The sequence below is a fragment of the Pholcus phalangioides genome, unplaced genomic scaffold (assembly GCF_987345545.1).
Source record: "Pholcus phalangioides strain wild (caught in Gottingen) unplaced genomic scaffold, Ppha-v1.0 ptg000039l_1, whole genome shotgun sequence".
NCBI lineage: Eukaryota > Metazoa > Arthropoda > Arachnida > Araneae > Pholcidae > Pholcus > Pholcus phalangioides.
In genome coordinates this window covers 27372531-27390695 of record NW_028301625.1, presented here as the reverse complement: position 1 = coordinate 27390695, position 18165 = coordinate 27372531, and the positions used below count along the sequence as shown (strand labels likewise).

General features: G+C 35.8%; 1 protein-coding gene across 3 annotated transcripts in view; it reads right to left on the bottom strand.

Moving 5' to 3' along the window:
- LOC149065784 (histone-lysine N-methyltransferase 2C-like) overlaps positions 1 to 18165 on the bottom strand; it is a 385748-nt gene that overhangs the window by 61908 nt on the left and 305675 nt on the right. For all 3 annotated transcript variants that reach the window (XM_089253606.1, XM_089253607.1, XM_089253608.1), the window contains 3 exons: positions 17852 to 17912; positions 12433 to 12605; positions 448 to 503 (listed from right to left, as the gene is read on the bottom strand). In XM_089253606.1, coding sequence (XP_089109732.1) covers positions 448 to 503; positions 12433 to 12605; positions 17852 to 17912 — 290 coding nt within the window. The remainder of the gene's footprint in view (positions 1 to 447; positions 504 to 12432; positions 12606 to 17851; positions 17913 to 18165) is intronic.

The window sequence follows — 18165 nt, the reverse complement described above, 5'->3', positions numbered from 1 at the left end:
TCGTTTCGTGGCTAGCATTAACAAAAATTTTTTGGCGTCCTTTCCTGAATTCCGGGCATACTGAAGTAAAATTCGCTATTTGGCGCAGAAAAATACGGAAATACGCTATTGGAGCAGGATGGCACAAGATATTAGTTTTGGCGCAGTGCGGCACAATTGGCGCAGAGTTCCCACCCCTGTGTATGTTATAGCCAAAGCCTACTGGCCAATGTTCAAAATTCAGGCTTTGGTCGGCCCCTATATATCGATCCCTATGATTTGAGGCCATCGCCACATTGGCGATTGCTTAATTGATTCAACAATTTTGATCAATCAGACCAAACCAAATAATATAACATTAAAAAATAGGCATTAACTATGATAATTTTTTGATTTACTATGATTAAAAATTATTATCTTTGCAACATATATTGAAGTCATTTTGGAATAAGGTAAGTAATAGCTTACTTTCTCTTTGTCAAAATAGCAGATATTTGTGAGATCATTGACAGCATAAGACGTTACTGGAAAAGAAAAAGGCATGTTGAAATTGTTAAGAATTGTTACAATTCTAATTGCATTTCTTTAGAGCAGTCATTTATCAGATTTTGGGTGAAAATACTAGTATAATAAATTAAAATACAGACTGTCCCATTAAATTTAAATGGATTTAAAAAAATCAAGTTTACAAATTTATATTCCTAGGTGTGGTTCACACCCTCAGAGTTGTTAAAGAGTGATTTTTTTGAAACCATAAAAAAATTCATTAGAATTCTCATGATAAGTGGTACCATGTTAACAAAAGAAGAACACTAGAACGTGAAAATAACACAAATGTTTGACATACTTGGTGCCATATATAAGAAAATCCTGCAAAATATCGCACGAGACAACTGTTTATAATAATAATAAATTTGATTTCTTTTCCAAGACAATGGGAAAATAAACAATTAACATATAAAACACTTCTTTAGTAATGGTGTGCAAGAATTGAATTACTACTTTGTCAGGGTGTCTACTACATATCAAAAGCAAAATTTGGTGAATTCTCTGTGACCTTTTCTTGTTCGACAAAATGAACCACGCTGGATGTTTTTTTTTTCACATCAGTGGTTCCCAAACTGAGAGTTGCAATTCCCTGGGGGGGGGGGATTGGTTGAGTTAATAAAATAAGGGGGTCTTAATGAACTGGAGGAACGTGAGTGAATTTACATAACAGAACCATGATAAGAAATTTATTTTAATCTTTTGCAACTTCTCGCGGGCATGATGATGTCAATACATATATTCACAAATGTACAGTAGACCTTCACTTAACGAGCAGTTCGGTTAATGAGCAAATCGCATAACGAGCAAAAATTTTGAACAAATTTTTATTCGATTAACAAGCAAAAATTTTGAACTTTATTTATTTTACATTGCTGCAACTAAGCTGATGGTTTTCGCTTTTGTCCATACACGTGCTATGAAATTGTGGGTGATATTCTTCCCTACAGTCTCCAGTCAGTGTGCCTAACTCGTAAAAATGAACTCCAGTATGAATGTCCCTGCTTACGATATGAAACTAAATGTAGAATCATAACCATGCGTATGTGCACTTAAAGAATTTTTTAATTGTCCTTGGAGAAAACTGTGGGCTAATTGCATTATTGAACGTGACTTTGAGGGGGATAGCGCATGAACAAGGAGAGATTGTGTCCTTGGGGAAGACCACGGGACTGGAGGTTTATGAGGTCGGAATTCGGTGTAAAACTTTGTAGAAGAGAATCACCACAAATAAAGATGTAGCAGTGCGAGCAATAAATCTGTTTAACGGTAGTGTAATTTCTCATTTTCGAAATAACCACAAAAAAAGAGGCAAAAGTAAGTGTCATAGATAGGGTTCCTTTTTAAAGTCACAAAAAGAATACAGAAGTGAGTCCCTAACTTCTTCTCAAGTCCCCTAGTAAGTCACCCTAAACAATAGTCTTCCTCTCTCTCTGGTCGTTCAGAGTAAGTTCATTTGCAAACATTATCGTATTGCATGTTTATTTATGGCATTATATTTATTTTGTTGCATTATTGAATGAATGTCATTTTTATTAGTCATTTTCATGTGAATGAATTATCCAAGTTTCTATTATTTTCTATGAAGACGTTTGATTCAAATAACGAGCAGTTCAGACAACGAACACATTGGCCGAACGGATTAAGCTCGTCAACTGAAGTACCACTTATTTTCATCAACCATCCAAATCTTTGATGCTAGTGGGGGGGGGGGGCACAACCCTTTCATATATTCCCATGTATCTCCCCCCCCCCCCCCCCATAGCAAGCACTGTCTTACAGCATGAACAGAGAGCAAATATCTTTAGCAGAGTCTTATTACTGAGAAAATTTGAAATTTGTTTATTTTTGCAGCACCACAGTCATTTTGAGCCCACAATGGTTAATTCAAATGAAACCTAGTAAAGCCAATTACAACTGAGAATTAGAACACAGTCCTCAGTGCTGTCGAAACCGGGGTCCTGTGGGTGCTCGAGCACTCATGGTAATTTGTGACATAGGTCTCAGCATCCCAGAATTTATTCAGAAATTTCCTATATATGAAGTATAAAGCTCAAGATGAGCGAGCAAGCATTCACTGGTTCAAAACATCAACACCTCCACTGGTCCTGTTAAACTGAACATATTCATATTCTGCATATATTAGCCGCCTCAGCTATTAGATGGTCAATCGTATATAGCACCTATTAATCAATAAAATTCAATACCTTCAAATAGTTTTAAAATCTTTCTACGATCCGTATCTATTTTGTTACTTTTGGGCAGCCACCATGCTTAGATAAAAGCAATTCCTATTTGGCGCAAGAGGGTACATAAATAAAATTGTGGTTCACAGGATCAAATGAAATACCAAATGTTTTTCCCCTCTGGTATTGGATTAGGGCTCCAAAAATTTACATGCCCTGTCAAGCATGTGACTTACAATAATACATTCCAGAATCAATATTTTACATGTTGATTACACCCGAAAAATGTTTACTAAATATATTTACTGGATTTACTTATTTCATTCAAAAATATTTCTCTTTGTTAATCACACTTAAAATAGCTTTGGGTAACAATTATTCACACATAATCCTCTTAAAAAAATCATAATTAATACACAAGTTTTCAATATAAATCATCTGAATTCACCTTATCACTTCTGTGACTGTTGATATGATGAAAACTAGCACAGAGTTTTCCTAATCTTGTTTCACTCCCCTTGTTAGAATTTTTTCCCCTATAACCCCTCTCCCGCTAAGATATTCCACTAGATGCAGGATCAAATTTATCAATGTTTTGAACTATCGATGCTGATTCTTATAAAATTACTGAGGTCACACACACACACTGAAAATCTAAGATCAGTCAATCATAATTTTCCACACTGTTGGTGTCTGAAAAAAACAGAAGTCGATAAGTTACAGTTCACTCCGCTCATCAAATCAAAACCAATTTATGTTCCAGCGGGGTTCATACAAAATTTTCAAAATGAAAAGTAAGGACTTTTTAAGGACTTTTTAAGGAGTTTCAAACAGTTTTTAAGGAGTCATGGCAAACTTCATAACTTACAAGTTTTACAGCAAAAAAAGGGGCGGGGCACATATGCAAATTTATTTTTAATTTGCAAACAAACTTTCCCTCTTCTCAAAAATATAGATGTAGAAGTGGTTCAAAAATTACAAGTTTTTATTTGTTACCCAGCATCATAAGAATTCATAAAATAATCAATCCACATACATGCTTTCTGTCGTCACCAAAGTGTTCTAAAACCTTCAAGTATTAGTCAAAAATATAACTCATAACAGCATCACATAAATTATAAAAATTCTAAAAGTGATATTCATTCCCCCTCCAATTATTCAAAATAAAAACCACAGCCGACAAAGATTTTTCTTACAAAATTATTTATATTTGCAGCAACTCCAGGCACACAGACACACTTCCAGCACAACTTCCTAGATAGTAAATTGCTCATAGATGGTAATAGACCTGAGTTGTGCTTGGTTTGAAAGAAAGAAAGCCCCCCCCTCCCCCCGGAAATCACTCAAACAATCTGGGAATGTGCCGCAGGCCGCTCAATTGAAGTAAGAATTTGCCACGAGCCATTTAGGCCATGTGTTGCGCACATGTATGCTTTAAAATAAGGGGGCTGTTCAAGTATTACGTCAGCAAATTTTCAGCAATTTTTGACTCGCCCCTCTTGTCAGAAAAAGTCAGCAAAACTCTCACCCTCCCCCTGTCAGCGCTCTGCCCTCTTCCTCCTAACACTTATTGGTGGAATCTGAATCTGAATTGGGGGCTTCCCCCCAGATGATCAAAAATTTATTTTTTTAATCCAGAAAATATTTTTTAAAAGAATTGTAAATATATTTATATGTTATTATAATCAATTTTTGTTAATTTCAATGCTATTTGAAGGCTAAGAACCCAAAATTGCTCAAGAAATTCATTGCGACCCTACCTCTATAAGCCCTTGGTAACCCTTGATCCGCGGTAAACATTCGGCCTGTGTGGACCAAATGTGGCCCTGGCGTTATGATGTGGCCTGTCCCTAAATCTATTTTTGTAACAATGAACCAAGTGACAAATTTACAGATTGCTTAAGTGACTCGTGGCACAATTCCAGACCATTTAAGCAATCTGTGGCACATTAAGCGATCCCTTGAGTGACACGTGACAGAGTTTTAGAGCATTGGTCCTGCCACCAGTTCTACATCACTCAAGTTATCCGCGGGACATTCCCAGATTACTTAAGTGATCTGCGGCATAATCACGAATCACTTATATGAAGCACGGCACAGCTCCAGAGCATTTGGATCCGCTAAGTATTTGAAGATCACTAGAGTGGCTCTGTAGGGGGACTCAATAGGGAAAATGTTAGTTCAGGTGCCCACAAACTAGTGAAAAGTTTTACTTGTTTTTCGCGCACCAAGTAAGACGCCATTAAGAATATTTCATATTTTTTATAAAGGGTGGTTGATGACGTAAGAATCATCCACCCCCCCTCCCTCCACGTCATCAAGTCAGCAAATCGAAAATCTCCCATCCATGTTGACGTAATACTTGAATGACCCCTAACATAAAGATACCTGAGAGTTATTTTCTGAACGTTAAAAAAAGTGGGTTCAGCTATAGCGACTGATCGTCTCATCCTCCCCCTCCTGTAAAACCAGACATGGCTCGAGCTGTCACTTTTAAAAGCCGGGTTTTACTAGCAGGTTTTCTATGCTGCACGCAACGTGAATCACCCAGCGCGACACACCGTCTATTCATCAATATGAAAAGCAGTATGACTGTTTTCCTACAGCGCGCAATACGGCTCATGACAGCGCTTTACGTCAGGCGTGATTGGCAGACTGCTTCTGGAGGAGTTAAGCATCATGTGCCGCGCGTTTCAGCGATCTTCCCTTCATTTTCATGTTGTGTCTCTTTCCTTTAAACCGGAGCATGCAGCCGATAGAATATATGACGCTAGGGTCATATACTATATAGCCGTCCTGAGCCGATGCACCACGCTTGGAAAACGCAAATGCGTGACGTCATTATGTAACTCATTTCTGCCGACACGAAATGATCCAGTTAGGTTCACGCGGCACAAAAAGCCTACTCCTAGGAAAACCTGGCTTCAGGGATGAACGCTCGTTACGGGATCCCAGGAGAGATAAACCCATTGTCTCTCATAGAATCTCTTGTATGTTGATAATTCCAGTGGAACTGAAATTTTTTTCCCTTTCTTCTTTTTCAGTAGCGAGTTGTAATGTGAATAAAACACGCCAAAAAAACTGCGGAAAGCAGTGACATTTTGCGGTTTATTGGAATTTTCGTAGTGAGATATTGGCTGTAAGCAAATGGGAAGGAGGGATAAAATAGGAGTAGGAGAGAATTGCAGAGTAAAAAAAAAGACAATTGCGGCGAAAGTAGGAAAATAGTAGGAAAAATAGGAAAGCTGCGAGGTCTGCACTCAGTATACTGCCTAATATAGGAGGTTTGAGACATCATTTCGCCGCATAAGTAAAAACTTAAAAAATCTTTCTCACCACTGGGCATGGGGGAATTTTCGGCTACTGGTTCAGCGGAGTGATGTCGTTCTACGGACCATCAATTTCCAACGCTGACCAGTTTGTGAGATATGCAGGAAAACACGTCAAAACTATCAATTCAGTAAAAAATCATATTTTTAAAAGCAAAAGCATATAATCGTATTAATTTACTAAATACGACAAAATCGTAACGGTTGGCAGGTATGCACAACCATTGGATGTTCCAATCCCATCCCCTGCTTTCACATTTCTTATTGCAAAGGGAGAGAGCGGTTTTTTTTCTCCTTTCTTCCTCTTTATATTCGGGGGAAGCTTCCTCTTATTTTTCTAGGCAATGCTATTCATCACCATGGGGAATGCCTATTCTAAGAAAAATCATCCCTTCAGAGAAAAAAAAAGGACTTTTTCAGGCATGGCTGCAAAAAGTAAGGAGTTATAAGGGCCCTTCCAGAGGGAAATGAAAAGTTAGGAGTTTTTAAGGAGTTTGTATGGATGTGCGAACACTGCCCAGGACCAGACTTAAGCAGGTGTGATTAATGGAATTATTATGGACGTGTTTGGTCTTGGCTAGCCAATGATTTCCAATTTTTTTGCAAGTGCAAGTTGGGCCCGCACCATGCATTATCAATTATTTCAGGGGAATGGTAAATAAATACACCAAACATTTGCTTCTTTTTTAATATCTCACCTGTGTAGAAACGAATTGCGGTCACAAATTTCCCATCATACAAGAAAATTGTTTTAACGAGTAATAGTTTCTGTGCTTGTCCCATAAACCATTGCAACTTGTTTTCTCAGCCTCATCATAAGTGAGACAGGATGTGGGGGAGGGGGATCCGTAGAGGTCTATTAGAAAAAAGAGGTCTATAGGTGACTGATCAATGAGAGGGGATGTTAGCTCAGGTGCCCATAAACTTGGAAAGGTGGTTTTTTTAGCATTCCCAGTAAAGATGCCATTATGAATATATATATATTGAGTGGTTGATGACATAAGCATCATTCAAACGCCTAACCCCATTGTCATCAAAATCAGCAAATGCAGAAACCCCTCCCCCCTATCGATGCTAACATAATATTTGAATGATTCCTTATACGCAGACATGGCAACATGGCATGAAGCCCCTCAGTAGTGATGAATGTTGAGTTTCACCAAAGGAGCGGGGACCCTCTTTGACTACAATAATAAAAAAAAAAATTCGAATTTATGAAAACTTTCAATTTAAAATTGATTTGAATACACCACCACCACTAAGCCCCCCTTCCCGAACCCACTCACATAAGCAGGCATAGGTCGACTGGGGAGGATGATTGTCCACCTCTGCTCTCTTTTGCTTATACCAATTAGAGATTGGAATGAATATTTGGCCACTATTCAGCATTCTGCCCTTTTGCTGAACATTCGGTTTGGTCGAATGTCTGTGTAAAAATTCAAATGCTACAAACTAATTTTAAAAACCATATTTATTGGAAATGTTTGCATAAATTAAAAATTTGCTGATTATATTTTATAGTGTGGTGTACATCCCTTTCTGTAAGAGAGGTTATGCCGGGGTGAATTTCTAGGATAAAGAAAATATGAAACTGAGAATAAAGTCCTACTGCAATAAAATGAAAGTGAGCATGAATTACACAAGTTCATTAACTGATGGATGTACCTAGACAAGAAACATTAAAAATACTGAAAGAGGCAAAAGGGACAAAGAACATTCAAAGAGAAAAAAATAAGAAAACAAGTCATAAATTTTATGATGCATTATTAATTTAAAGCAAATAATGGTTCACATTTTTTTTTATTATATTTAAAATTGCGACAAGTGTTGAAAAAATGTATTCTTTATTCTTTTTAAGTAATATTAAAATACAATACAGTAGAACTTGGTTAATTCAAACTTTGATTAATTCAAATTTTGGATAATTTGAACTTTTAGCCTGAGTTTTGTCTAATTTAATGTTAAAATTTCTTGTTTAATTTGAATGTTTTGGATAATTTAAAGTTGGAGGGGAAAAATTATGATTTTTGTATCAGAAATTTAGTTTGGAAAAATGACACACAGATCAACTTGTTAAACAACAAATTTTCAAAACAAAAGTTTTGAGTATTCTGTTTTTCTCTATTCTTTCTATGATAATTTAATGCCTATTTTGATATTTTTCAGCTGGAGTGTAATGAGAATGTATACCACATAATACCAATTATTTTGTTCAACTTGCTGTGGCCGCTGTGGTGGTCGAGTGGTTATAGTGACGGACTCGCGATGCGAGGATCCGGGTTCAAACCCCACAGTGGTGGTCGGCTGAAGTTGGTTTTCTGTGGTTCCCAACTTCAAGGCGCAAATGTGAGCCGATCTCCCCGTTAAAAAGTCTCGCCACAGAGAGCAACAGTCCTACAAGGATAAATCATTCAATCATAACACTTCACTCATAGTTAGAAAAACTGGTGGCAGATGGCAGCACTACACATAACAAGCATTACAGAGAAACAAGAAACTTCACGTCAGGTTTCACTACACGTACACACACATTCCCGCATGTACCGATTCATTGGGGGTTCCGCGGGGGGGGGGGGTGTAGCAGTAGTAGGTACGGAGTCCAAAAAAATGGCTCGGGGATCCATGATGTTCATGTTCTTAAGTCAGTCACCTCGTTGAGCGATTTGCCTGCTGTGGCGTTGTATTTGTATTTATGGTTGTGTATCATTTGAAAAAAATCTGAATCATTTTATAGTCAAACTACAAATTGTAATATGTTACTGAAAGTGTATTTCATTGATAGCATAAGAATGGGAAGAAAAATTTGGAAAACAGTTTCGTAACCGATGATCATGAATTTTTTCTGTAAATAAGGCTTTAAGCATGGTCAAGAAATTGTGCAGTGATGTTGATTCAAACATTAGCTAAGATCAATTATTATAATTTGGAAAACAGTATCAAAACTGATGATAAAATTTTAATAATTGATAACTATTATCCCCCCCCCCCTTGTGAATGTTGATGATTAAGTTGGAATTTGTAACCTTTTTACAGGTACAGGTCGAGGATAGATTAATTGGATAATTCAAATTTTGAATAAATCAAACTTTTTTCCAGTGACTTTAGATTTTGAATTAACCAAGTTTGACTGTATATCATTGTTAAGTTTGATTGTCAGTATCATGACTATAAAAAACCTTTCAATTACCACAGTTTTCAATATTTATTTAAATAATAAATTGCATAATTGAAATGTAATACCATTTGAAATTACCAATAATTTCATTTGCAATTAAAAACACCAATTTTATTTATAATTTTAATGAATTTAAGAAAATTGATATTCAGCCAAATCACTATTCGTCCAGCCCCTAATACCAATGCCATTTTTTCAATAAATAAGGGGGGGGGGGCAATAGGGAATTTTCCGTGTATCCCCCCTAACCAACTCTTTTGCCAGATCGCATAAACGCTCAGAACTTCATGAATATTCAATGTAATCCATCCCTGCATACGCTCTGGCAGGTCATATATATGGACAACTGGCAACTCAAACCACCTCCCCCCACAATATGTTCGTTGTATCAAAATTCCTTTGGTTATAAAGGAATTCCATGTTTTGTGCATTGTTCTTACGTGAACTTATCTGAAAGATAAGAAAAGTGTTCGTTAAAATGAGAATTTTGCTATAACGGTATTCATTAAAATGGAATTACTGTATTATTATTTTTTCACTATATAAATCACTAAATAGGGGCCCATGAAAAATCTGGCCTATGAGTGCCGAGAATCTCAACACAGAAGCTCTGCTTCAGTATGTAGGGGAGGCATTAGACCAACCAAGGGCCTTTCCGGAGGATGGATTTCACATATTCCTTTCCTCTTTCATCATGCCTAGATCGCAAGCTTATCAGTGGTTCTCAAACTGTTGTCACCCATGGTTCCCTTGCTGCATGGTTCACCGGTGGCTTCCCAGAATAGTTTGGCAGATTTTCTCATTTTAAAAAAATCACTTCAAAGCATAAAAAGGCAATCAATACCTCAAGTTCACCGTGATGCAGGGCCGGAACTAGAGGGGAACAGGTGCTGTGCCACAGATGACAAAATTTAGGGGGCAGCCATTTTAGGAGAGAACAAAGAATACTGTTATAAAATTATCAAATTTTAGAATTGTGGGAGTGGCAAAAATCCTAGTTATGATCCTGCTGTGATGCACACTTTACGTCTCAAAACAATTAATGGCGAATGATTCGCCAATTCGATCACAGACCCTATTCTAGTCCTGGATTTGTCTTGTTGAACTCTTTCATTTCTTCATACACGCATACTGAACGATTTTGTTGTTTGCTATAGCTAGTCAGTAAAGGTTGACAAGATAAAAAAAAACGATGATATAATTGGAAAAAAAACACAACTTTCTTTCTTCGGGAAAAAAAATTGGTGTCCTTTCTCGTGGGCCTCACAGGGCTTAGCCAATTACAATTAGAGGGACTGGACAATTACCATCATTGTTTGTTTTTCCTGCTATAAATTCACTGTAGAGTCCCCCTTATGAAAACTCTGGATTTGCGGACCAGCCAAAGGTCCCAGCCTAGGGGCCCTGCTCCATAATGTGGGGGTTATGTCCTTTCTTATATGGAAACCAATATTGTTCCCAAGAGGTCTGTAGTACATGATTTTGAGAACACTGCTTTAGGGGAATATTACAGATGTTGAAAGGTCCCAACAAGCAAAGAAAAAAAAAAACTTTTTCTTGTTCATCCAGTTAAAAAGCTTTTTCACCCTACCCATATAATGTCTACCCAAATATAAACATAATGTCTTTCTTCTGATTCTTCTTTTTTGTTTACTCATCCCCCCAGCAAAAAAAACAAAAAAACTTGGAGAAAGAAAAATATTGAATGCCACAACAAAAAATAAATAAGCCCAGATTTTAAGGGGAAAATACAGTGATTCTCAGAAAAAAAAACTTTCTAAGACTTGTAAAAAATCTGTGACCTCTGCTTAAATTTTGTGACTTTTCTGTGACCCTTTTCTCATTCCAGGATTTTGTGACTTTTCTGTGATGGTAGACACTTTTTGTCAATTATTGGTAAAATTGTTTTATGTGAACAAATTAATCAGCTGCAGAAATATAACAAAAATTTCGAACAGAAAATAGAATTAAAGAACAATGACGTGCAACAACTGAAACTGAGAGCTCAGATAAGAAGAACAGTGATTGAATCAAACAGGTGCCTCAGCTAGTCATCTGAGTTTTATACCTAATTTAATGTTGAAATTTCTTGTTTATTCCAATCTTTTTCAAATTTCTTGGATTAGAAAAAAAAAACCATGATTTTTGTATGAGCAAATGTGATTTGGAAAAATTCTACAAGCTAGACGTTGTCTTCCTTGATCAAGTTAATAAAAAAAAATTTAAGACTAATAAAAGTTTGAAAATTCTCTTTTTCCTCTACCCCCTTTTTTGTGATAATTTAATGGGCATTCTAACATTGTTTAGCTGGAGTGCATTAAGGCAATGCAGCACTTAATACAGATTATGTTTTGTTGGGTGGGCCACAGCTGTCAGCGGAACATACCAAGATGGTATCGATGTAAATGGAATCTCTCACATTGTGTTTGTTTGAAGCTCAATCTACCCTGTTTGAGCTCAAAGATGTCAGACACCACTAGACCTCTGCTGTCAACTACAAAATACTATATGGAAGAGTAAATGGTATTCTCACATGATATTTTGCAAAATTTTCTTGCATATGGAGGTGAACAGGTTGAATATTTGTGTTGTTTTTACATTCTCTAGTGAAAATGATTGCTTGCTTCATGATTTGGATGCTTTTTGTGTATTTCATTACAATGGTGCCACATTCAATGAAAATTTTGATTTTTTTCTGTGTGTCAAAAAATCTGACAGTTAGGTAAATCTAATCTAGGTATGTCTCAATTTGTTGATTTACAATTTTTTAAAATCAGTTGAAATGTATGAGACTGCTTTTATTTTCAAATTTAAATTATGCATTTTAAAACTATGATGAACTATGAGAAGCAAAAAAATTAGTGTAAAATACTCATTTCAAGTTTTCATCACATTTAACATGCGTATACAGTCCTATATCATTTACATTCATTAATGAATGTCAAGTTTGAACTCGCCCCCAATTATGTTTCTAATCTTGCAAAACAATTAATTCAGTCTTCTACAAGTGTGACCAATTGAACACAATCTGGTAGGATCATGTATTTGATCATGACACATTCAAGATGAAAATAAATTCTTAGAAAAAAATCATAATTTGGGAATTTAAACCAGTTGAAGTCTCATGAATTGAGATAGTATTTCATTGACAATTTGAAAAAAAAAAAAAAAGATTAATTAAAATTATCAACTGCTAGCAAATAAAAAAAAAACTTACATCGCACTGGTATAGGAGCTATTATAGGAATTACAGGTGAGTAAGACTTCTTTTGGTCAAGTTCGTGGTCAATAGAATCACAAAAAACAAGTTCGGGCCAGTTACAAAGCGGTTCGAACATGCAACACTCTGGTGATGATGATGAAAGAACAGTATCCGGACTATCAATATCTCTGGGAAAAAACAATAATTAGAAAATCCACTATTTTCAATACTGTACATAATATACTTATTCAAATAAGTCTGCATATAAATAGGTAAACTTAATCTTCCTATATACAGTAGAACTTGGTAAATTTGAATTTTTCCACCTAATTTAATGTTGCACTTTCTTGTTTAATTCAAACTTCTTGGATAATTAAAAATTGTAGGAAAAAAACAATTTTTATATGACAAAATTTGGTTTGGAAAAATTATACAAGCACAGACTTTGCTTTTCTTGATCAAGTTGTTAAACAACAATTTTTTTAAGACTAATAAAAGTTTGACAATTCATTTTCCCTACTCTATTTTTTTGATAATTTAATGCCCATTTTAACATTGTTTGGCTTGAGTGCATTGAGACAGTGTAACACTTAATACCAATTATGTTTTTCAACCTATAGATTACGGTGTACATTCAAAATCTGAATCTTTTCGCCATCATTAAGAGTATGGAAAGTATCGGAAAGTTCAGATAATAATATGCAGGGTTGTAACTACGACTTTTGCTGCCCCCAGAACTTAAAAATTTGATAATTTTGTAATGGTGTTCTTTGTTTCCGCCTAAAACTGCTGCCTCCTAAATTTTATCATCCGGGGCAGTTCCCCTACGCGCCCCCCCCCCCCTATGGCCCTGTAATATGTTAATAAAAGTATATTCCCTTGATAGCATAAAAATGATGAGCGAAATTTGGGAAACCGTTTCATAACAAAGGATCATGAACTGTTTCCATAAATCAAGTTTTGAACATGGTCAAGAAATTCTGCAGTGATGCTGATTCCAGAACAGCAGAATAACGTAGCAGCTAAGATCAATTATTATAATTACAAATTAATAAAATTTGGGAAACAATTTCATAACTGATAATAAAATTTTAATAATTGATATTATCCTATGTGAATGATTAAGTTGCAATTTGCAATCATTTTACAGATCTAGGATAGATTAATTGGATAATTTGAATTTTGGATAATTCAAACTTTTTTCCAGTGACTTTAGACTTCAAATTAACCAAGTTCAACTGTATATGTACAGAATGTTCGATAAATAGAGATACAAACTTTAAGGGGGAAATAGCTCATCAAAAGGACTGAGAATTACATAGGAATCCATGGTTGAAAACTACATCATATTAGGAGGTACTGTTTATGAGAGCGCTGCAGGGGGTGACTTTTCTTAATTTTTCCTGCCAGCTCCATGTTTGTATGCAGTTACATTCTCCTCCTAAGGCAACTACCACTCGAATGAGGAAAGTTCGCATGTATGTCCATTTATGGGATATTCTGTATATAAGGCATACTACATATATATATACTGCTACCAGTGCCAATCCTAGAAATTCAGCCATCTGAGGCGAATAACATTTTGGCACTCATAAGATATGACTATCTGAAAAGAGCAGAGATGCTGCTCTACTTTACTAAACCTGGGTCAACACAGGTTATTGGCAAAATTTGGATCCTTTTTAAGTGGTAGCGAGTCCCTCCTTGAAAAAAATAAAGTTGAGTTCCCCACCCTCTCCCATCATTTACAGGTACCCCTGTGAATCAAAGAAATAATTGATTTCTGAAAATACATGTTCAATCCAAAGATTCATCAACAAAAGAAAGAGCTTAATTCACTAGTATAACTAGGTTTAGTTACATTCATCACTAAGTATTCTACTGGTAGAGAAAAGTTTCTACGAAACCCATCAACACTTGGGAATTAATGCGTATAACAAGTTTAAAAGAAACATAATTGATTTATTAGTAAATATATGTGCCTAACTTAATCTATAAATTCTCTTCTGATTGATTTTTCATTTTAGAAAACCTTAGCCTTTTCAATATTATCTTCAGCATAAATTTAAAGAAAATGATTCTGATGATTTGTATAAATCCATTTTGAGCAATTTCTAGTTAAAATGATTTCTTTTCCTTCCCTGATGGTCTACAACTGTGGTCTACTACCCCATTTAACTGCCACACATATTTCACACCTGAATATGGGAGCTATGCCAGATTTATATTGGTGGAATGTAACAGTTGGGTTGCGTGTCCAGCGTTGTGAGTGTCTAGTGTTCAGTAAGTATCTGTCTTCCAAATCGCTAATGTATGGATTTGCAATTCAAATTCATTGCTGATTATCATGGCAGGGGCAGCTGGAGACCAAATCTCTACCCATGCAGAACCTGTTTATTTTGCCCCTCCTGCCCACCCCAATTTTACCTTATCCCTATCCCAGCAATACCTGAAAAGAAATTACAATTTTTTTTACCCTTTCATCTTGGATTTGGGGACCCTCCTAGAACGGACAAATTTTCCCCTTGTTTTTTTAATGAAAAATATTTTTTGTGCCCTTTCATCTTCAATTTGCACCACTCCTAGAGCGGCACTCCACGTTGCAGTATATCCCAAGAGCCACCTCTGCATCGTAGCAACAGAACTCTTTTCAAAGCGATAGCCATCTCAAAGTTTAAAAATTGAAATTCGTATTTAGCCGACCACCACTGTGCATTATAGCCCAGCGTGTCCAAAGCCTGAATTTTAGCGATGTGCAATTTATGACAGCATAGCGGCTAGATGACAAACCTGTGGATATGATTGAGATTTAACAGATTTGTTTTTTCCCCCAGTGGTCTTGGGAAAGTTTTTTTACAATTTAAACGGGTGATCCAATCAGCGAATTAGCACAGTAAATATGCTGTCTCTGAATGTGGGTGGGTAGCCCACAGTCAGTGATAGACTTGGAAGTTTGAGGGATACGATATGGCTGGGGCATGATGATGTCAATTCATATACAGTGGAACTTTGGTTAACAAGCAAAAATTTCCAACAAATTTTGACTCTATTAATGAGCTATGATGATTCATATTATGAGCAATCACAACAGAGTTGATGGTTTTTTGCTTTCGTCCATACATTTACTGAGAGAAATTGTGGGTAATATTTTCTCTGTCAGCGTGCTGCACTCAAAAAATGAACACACCTACGAGCGTGACTGTTTACAATACGAAACTAGATGTAGCATTGTAACTACACATCTGTGCACTTGAAGTTTTTTTTTAAATTCTGCTTGGAGAAAACTGTGGGCTGATTGCATTATTGAAGGTGACTTTGAAGGGCTAACTCATGAACAGGAGAAAACATTTTTGTTGGAATATTGTGTCCTTGGGGAAGACCATGGGACTGGAGGTGCAGGAGGAAAAGAACTAGTGGAAAAACATGGCCAGAACTTGACCACAGGTGAACTGATGGATCTCTTTTGTAAGCAAGAGCAAGTGTTTATGGACAGTATTTCGTCTGAAGAAGAGAGAAGTCAGGAGAAGTCACCCACTTTTCATATGAGGTTAAAGAAATGTGGGAATCTGTGCAAAATTTTGTAGAAAAGAACCAATCAAAAAAAGCTGTTACAAAGCGAACAATTAATCTGTCTTAAACGACAATGGAATTTACCATTTTTGAGAATTCTAAAAAAGGCAGAAGCATGTATCATTTTTGGACAGGTTCCTTTTCAAATTTACAAAAAAAGAATAAGTTTCAAACAAGAGACAGTCTGTAAATCATCCTAAGCTCTCTCTCATCGTTTAAAAAAAGTTAGTTTGTAAACAATATCGTATTGTATGTCAATTTATGATGTTATATATTTCATTGTATTACTTATCATATTAATATTGTGTTTAATTAATGATTGAATGCTGTTTTGATTATTCCCCCTTATGTGAATGAATAATTGTGGAACAAATTATCCGAGTTTTCATTATTTCTTAAGGGGAAAGTTTGATTCGAATAAACAAGCAATCCAGATAACAAGCACATTGGCGGAATGAATCAAGCTCGTTAACTAAAGTTCCACTGTATATGCATATACATTAGATCAGTCAGATTCACAATGAGGCATTTCAAATAGACATAATAATCATCATCAGCAACATTCTGAGGGACAAGCACTGGATGATCTCCATAGAGATCAATGTTAAAAGTACAATGTACTAAGACGCTGGGGGTATCTTCCCACAAGGGCCATGATCAGCCCTATATTTCCACACATAGGGTAGCTACGAAAGTACCATAATTTCTGACATATAATCCACAAGAGAAAACCCTCAGAAATAGGGAAATCTGGTATATTAGCCGCTCATTCAGAGATGCAACATCATATTTCATCAACCTATTCATGATAGCCTGCGGGATGATATATTTTTATACCAATACAATATTGTACTTACTTTTTGTACTCAAAAGTAGTGGAACGACTTTTCAAGGTCATGACATAGTGTGATTGTGACAAACTGAGGAGGAAAAAAAAAGTTGGTGCATAAAAAGGGGGTTTTCCCTCCATACACACTTTTTTTCTAAAACCTCGGAAAGTATGAGTCCTATGGGATGCATGAACAAAATTTGTATGCATCCTTTCCCGAAATTCTGGGTCCGCTGACGTGCTATCAGCATCTCTGAAAGACTTTTCTTTCTTCACCTCTATTACCTTGATACAGTGGTTCCTGAAGTGCTGGTCACGACCCACTTGGGGAAGGGTAACATTCATGAATTAAGATGTCGTGAGAAAATTTCCAAAATAAAAATGTGCTAATGAGAGTAAATATAGAACATCAATATAACAACTTTTCTTTGAAAAGGGAGAAGTAGTCTCATTTTGGGCACATCTGTTTAAATTTTTTCCTACGGATTTTAGAAAAATGTCTGCCTTTCAAAGGGTTAACTGGGCTATTCAGCACATATACACGATGCATAGGTAACAGGGCACATGGCATTTTACTGGTGAACCGTTCATCCTAGAGGCATACTTCCAATTAGAAAAAGCATCCAAATAATGTGTAGTACTCAGATATGTCATTTATGTTCAAAGAGGTTGTAGTTATTGAAATTCAAAAAAATTAATTGCAATTAGAAAGTTGTTGCCCTGTCTCTTCTGGTGCCAAAAAATATATATGCATTTCTATTTGCTGAGATATTAACAGGCTCCAACTAAGGGGGGGGGGTATGAATTCAGTTATTTTCTCTAATAAAGTCAAGGGAAAATAAATAAGCCTATATGTCGAAATGAAAGACTCTAAAATGAATGAACGATACCCGAAAGCTATAGCATCAAAACAGTATGAGAGGTACCAATAGGAACACTATAAAATATTTTTCTGCTAGTTAAGAACTAGAATGTTTAATATAGGTAAAGACAGCTTGAATCAAACTAATAATGAAAACAAAATTATACGTTTACCTGAATACTCCTTCAGATTCCATTGAAGGATATGATCTTGACAATGAGCTTTCACTTTTCCCTATCATAAAGTTGAATATTAATCAAAATGCTGACATTAAAAGTTATACATATAATTTTAAACAACATAAAATCAATCCAAAATCCTCAATATTTCTTGATATGATCTTTCACATTTGTAGTTACTATATTTGAACCTAACTGATAAAAATGGAACATGTGAAGACTTTTATAGCTCATCCTATGAAGGAATGATCAACCTCTTTTGAAGAGAATGCAGATGAAAAAAAAATAATGTATGCAGGTATGCATGG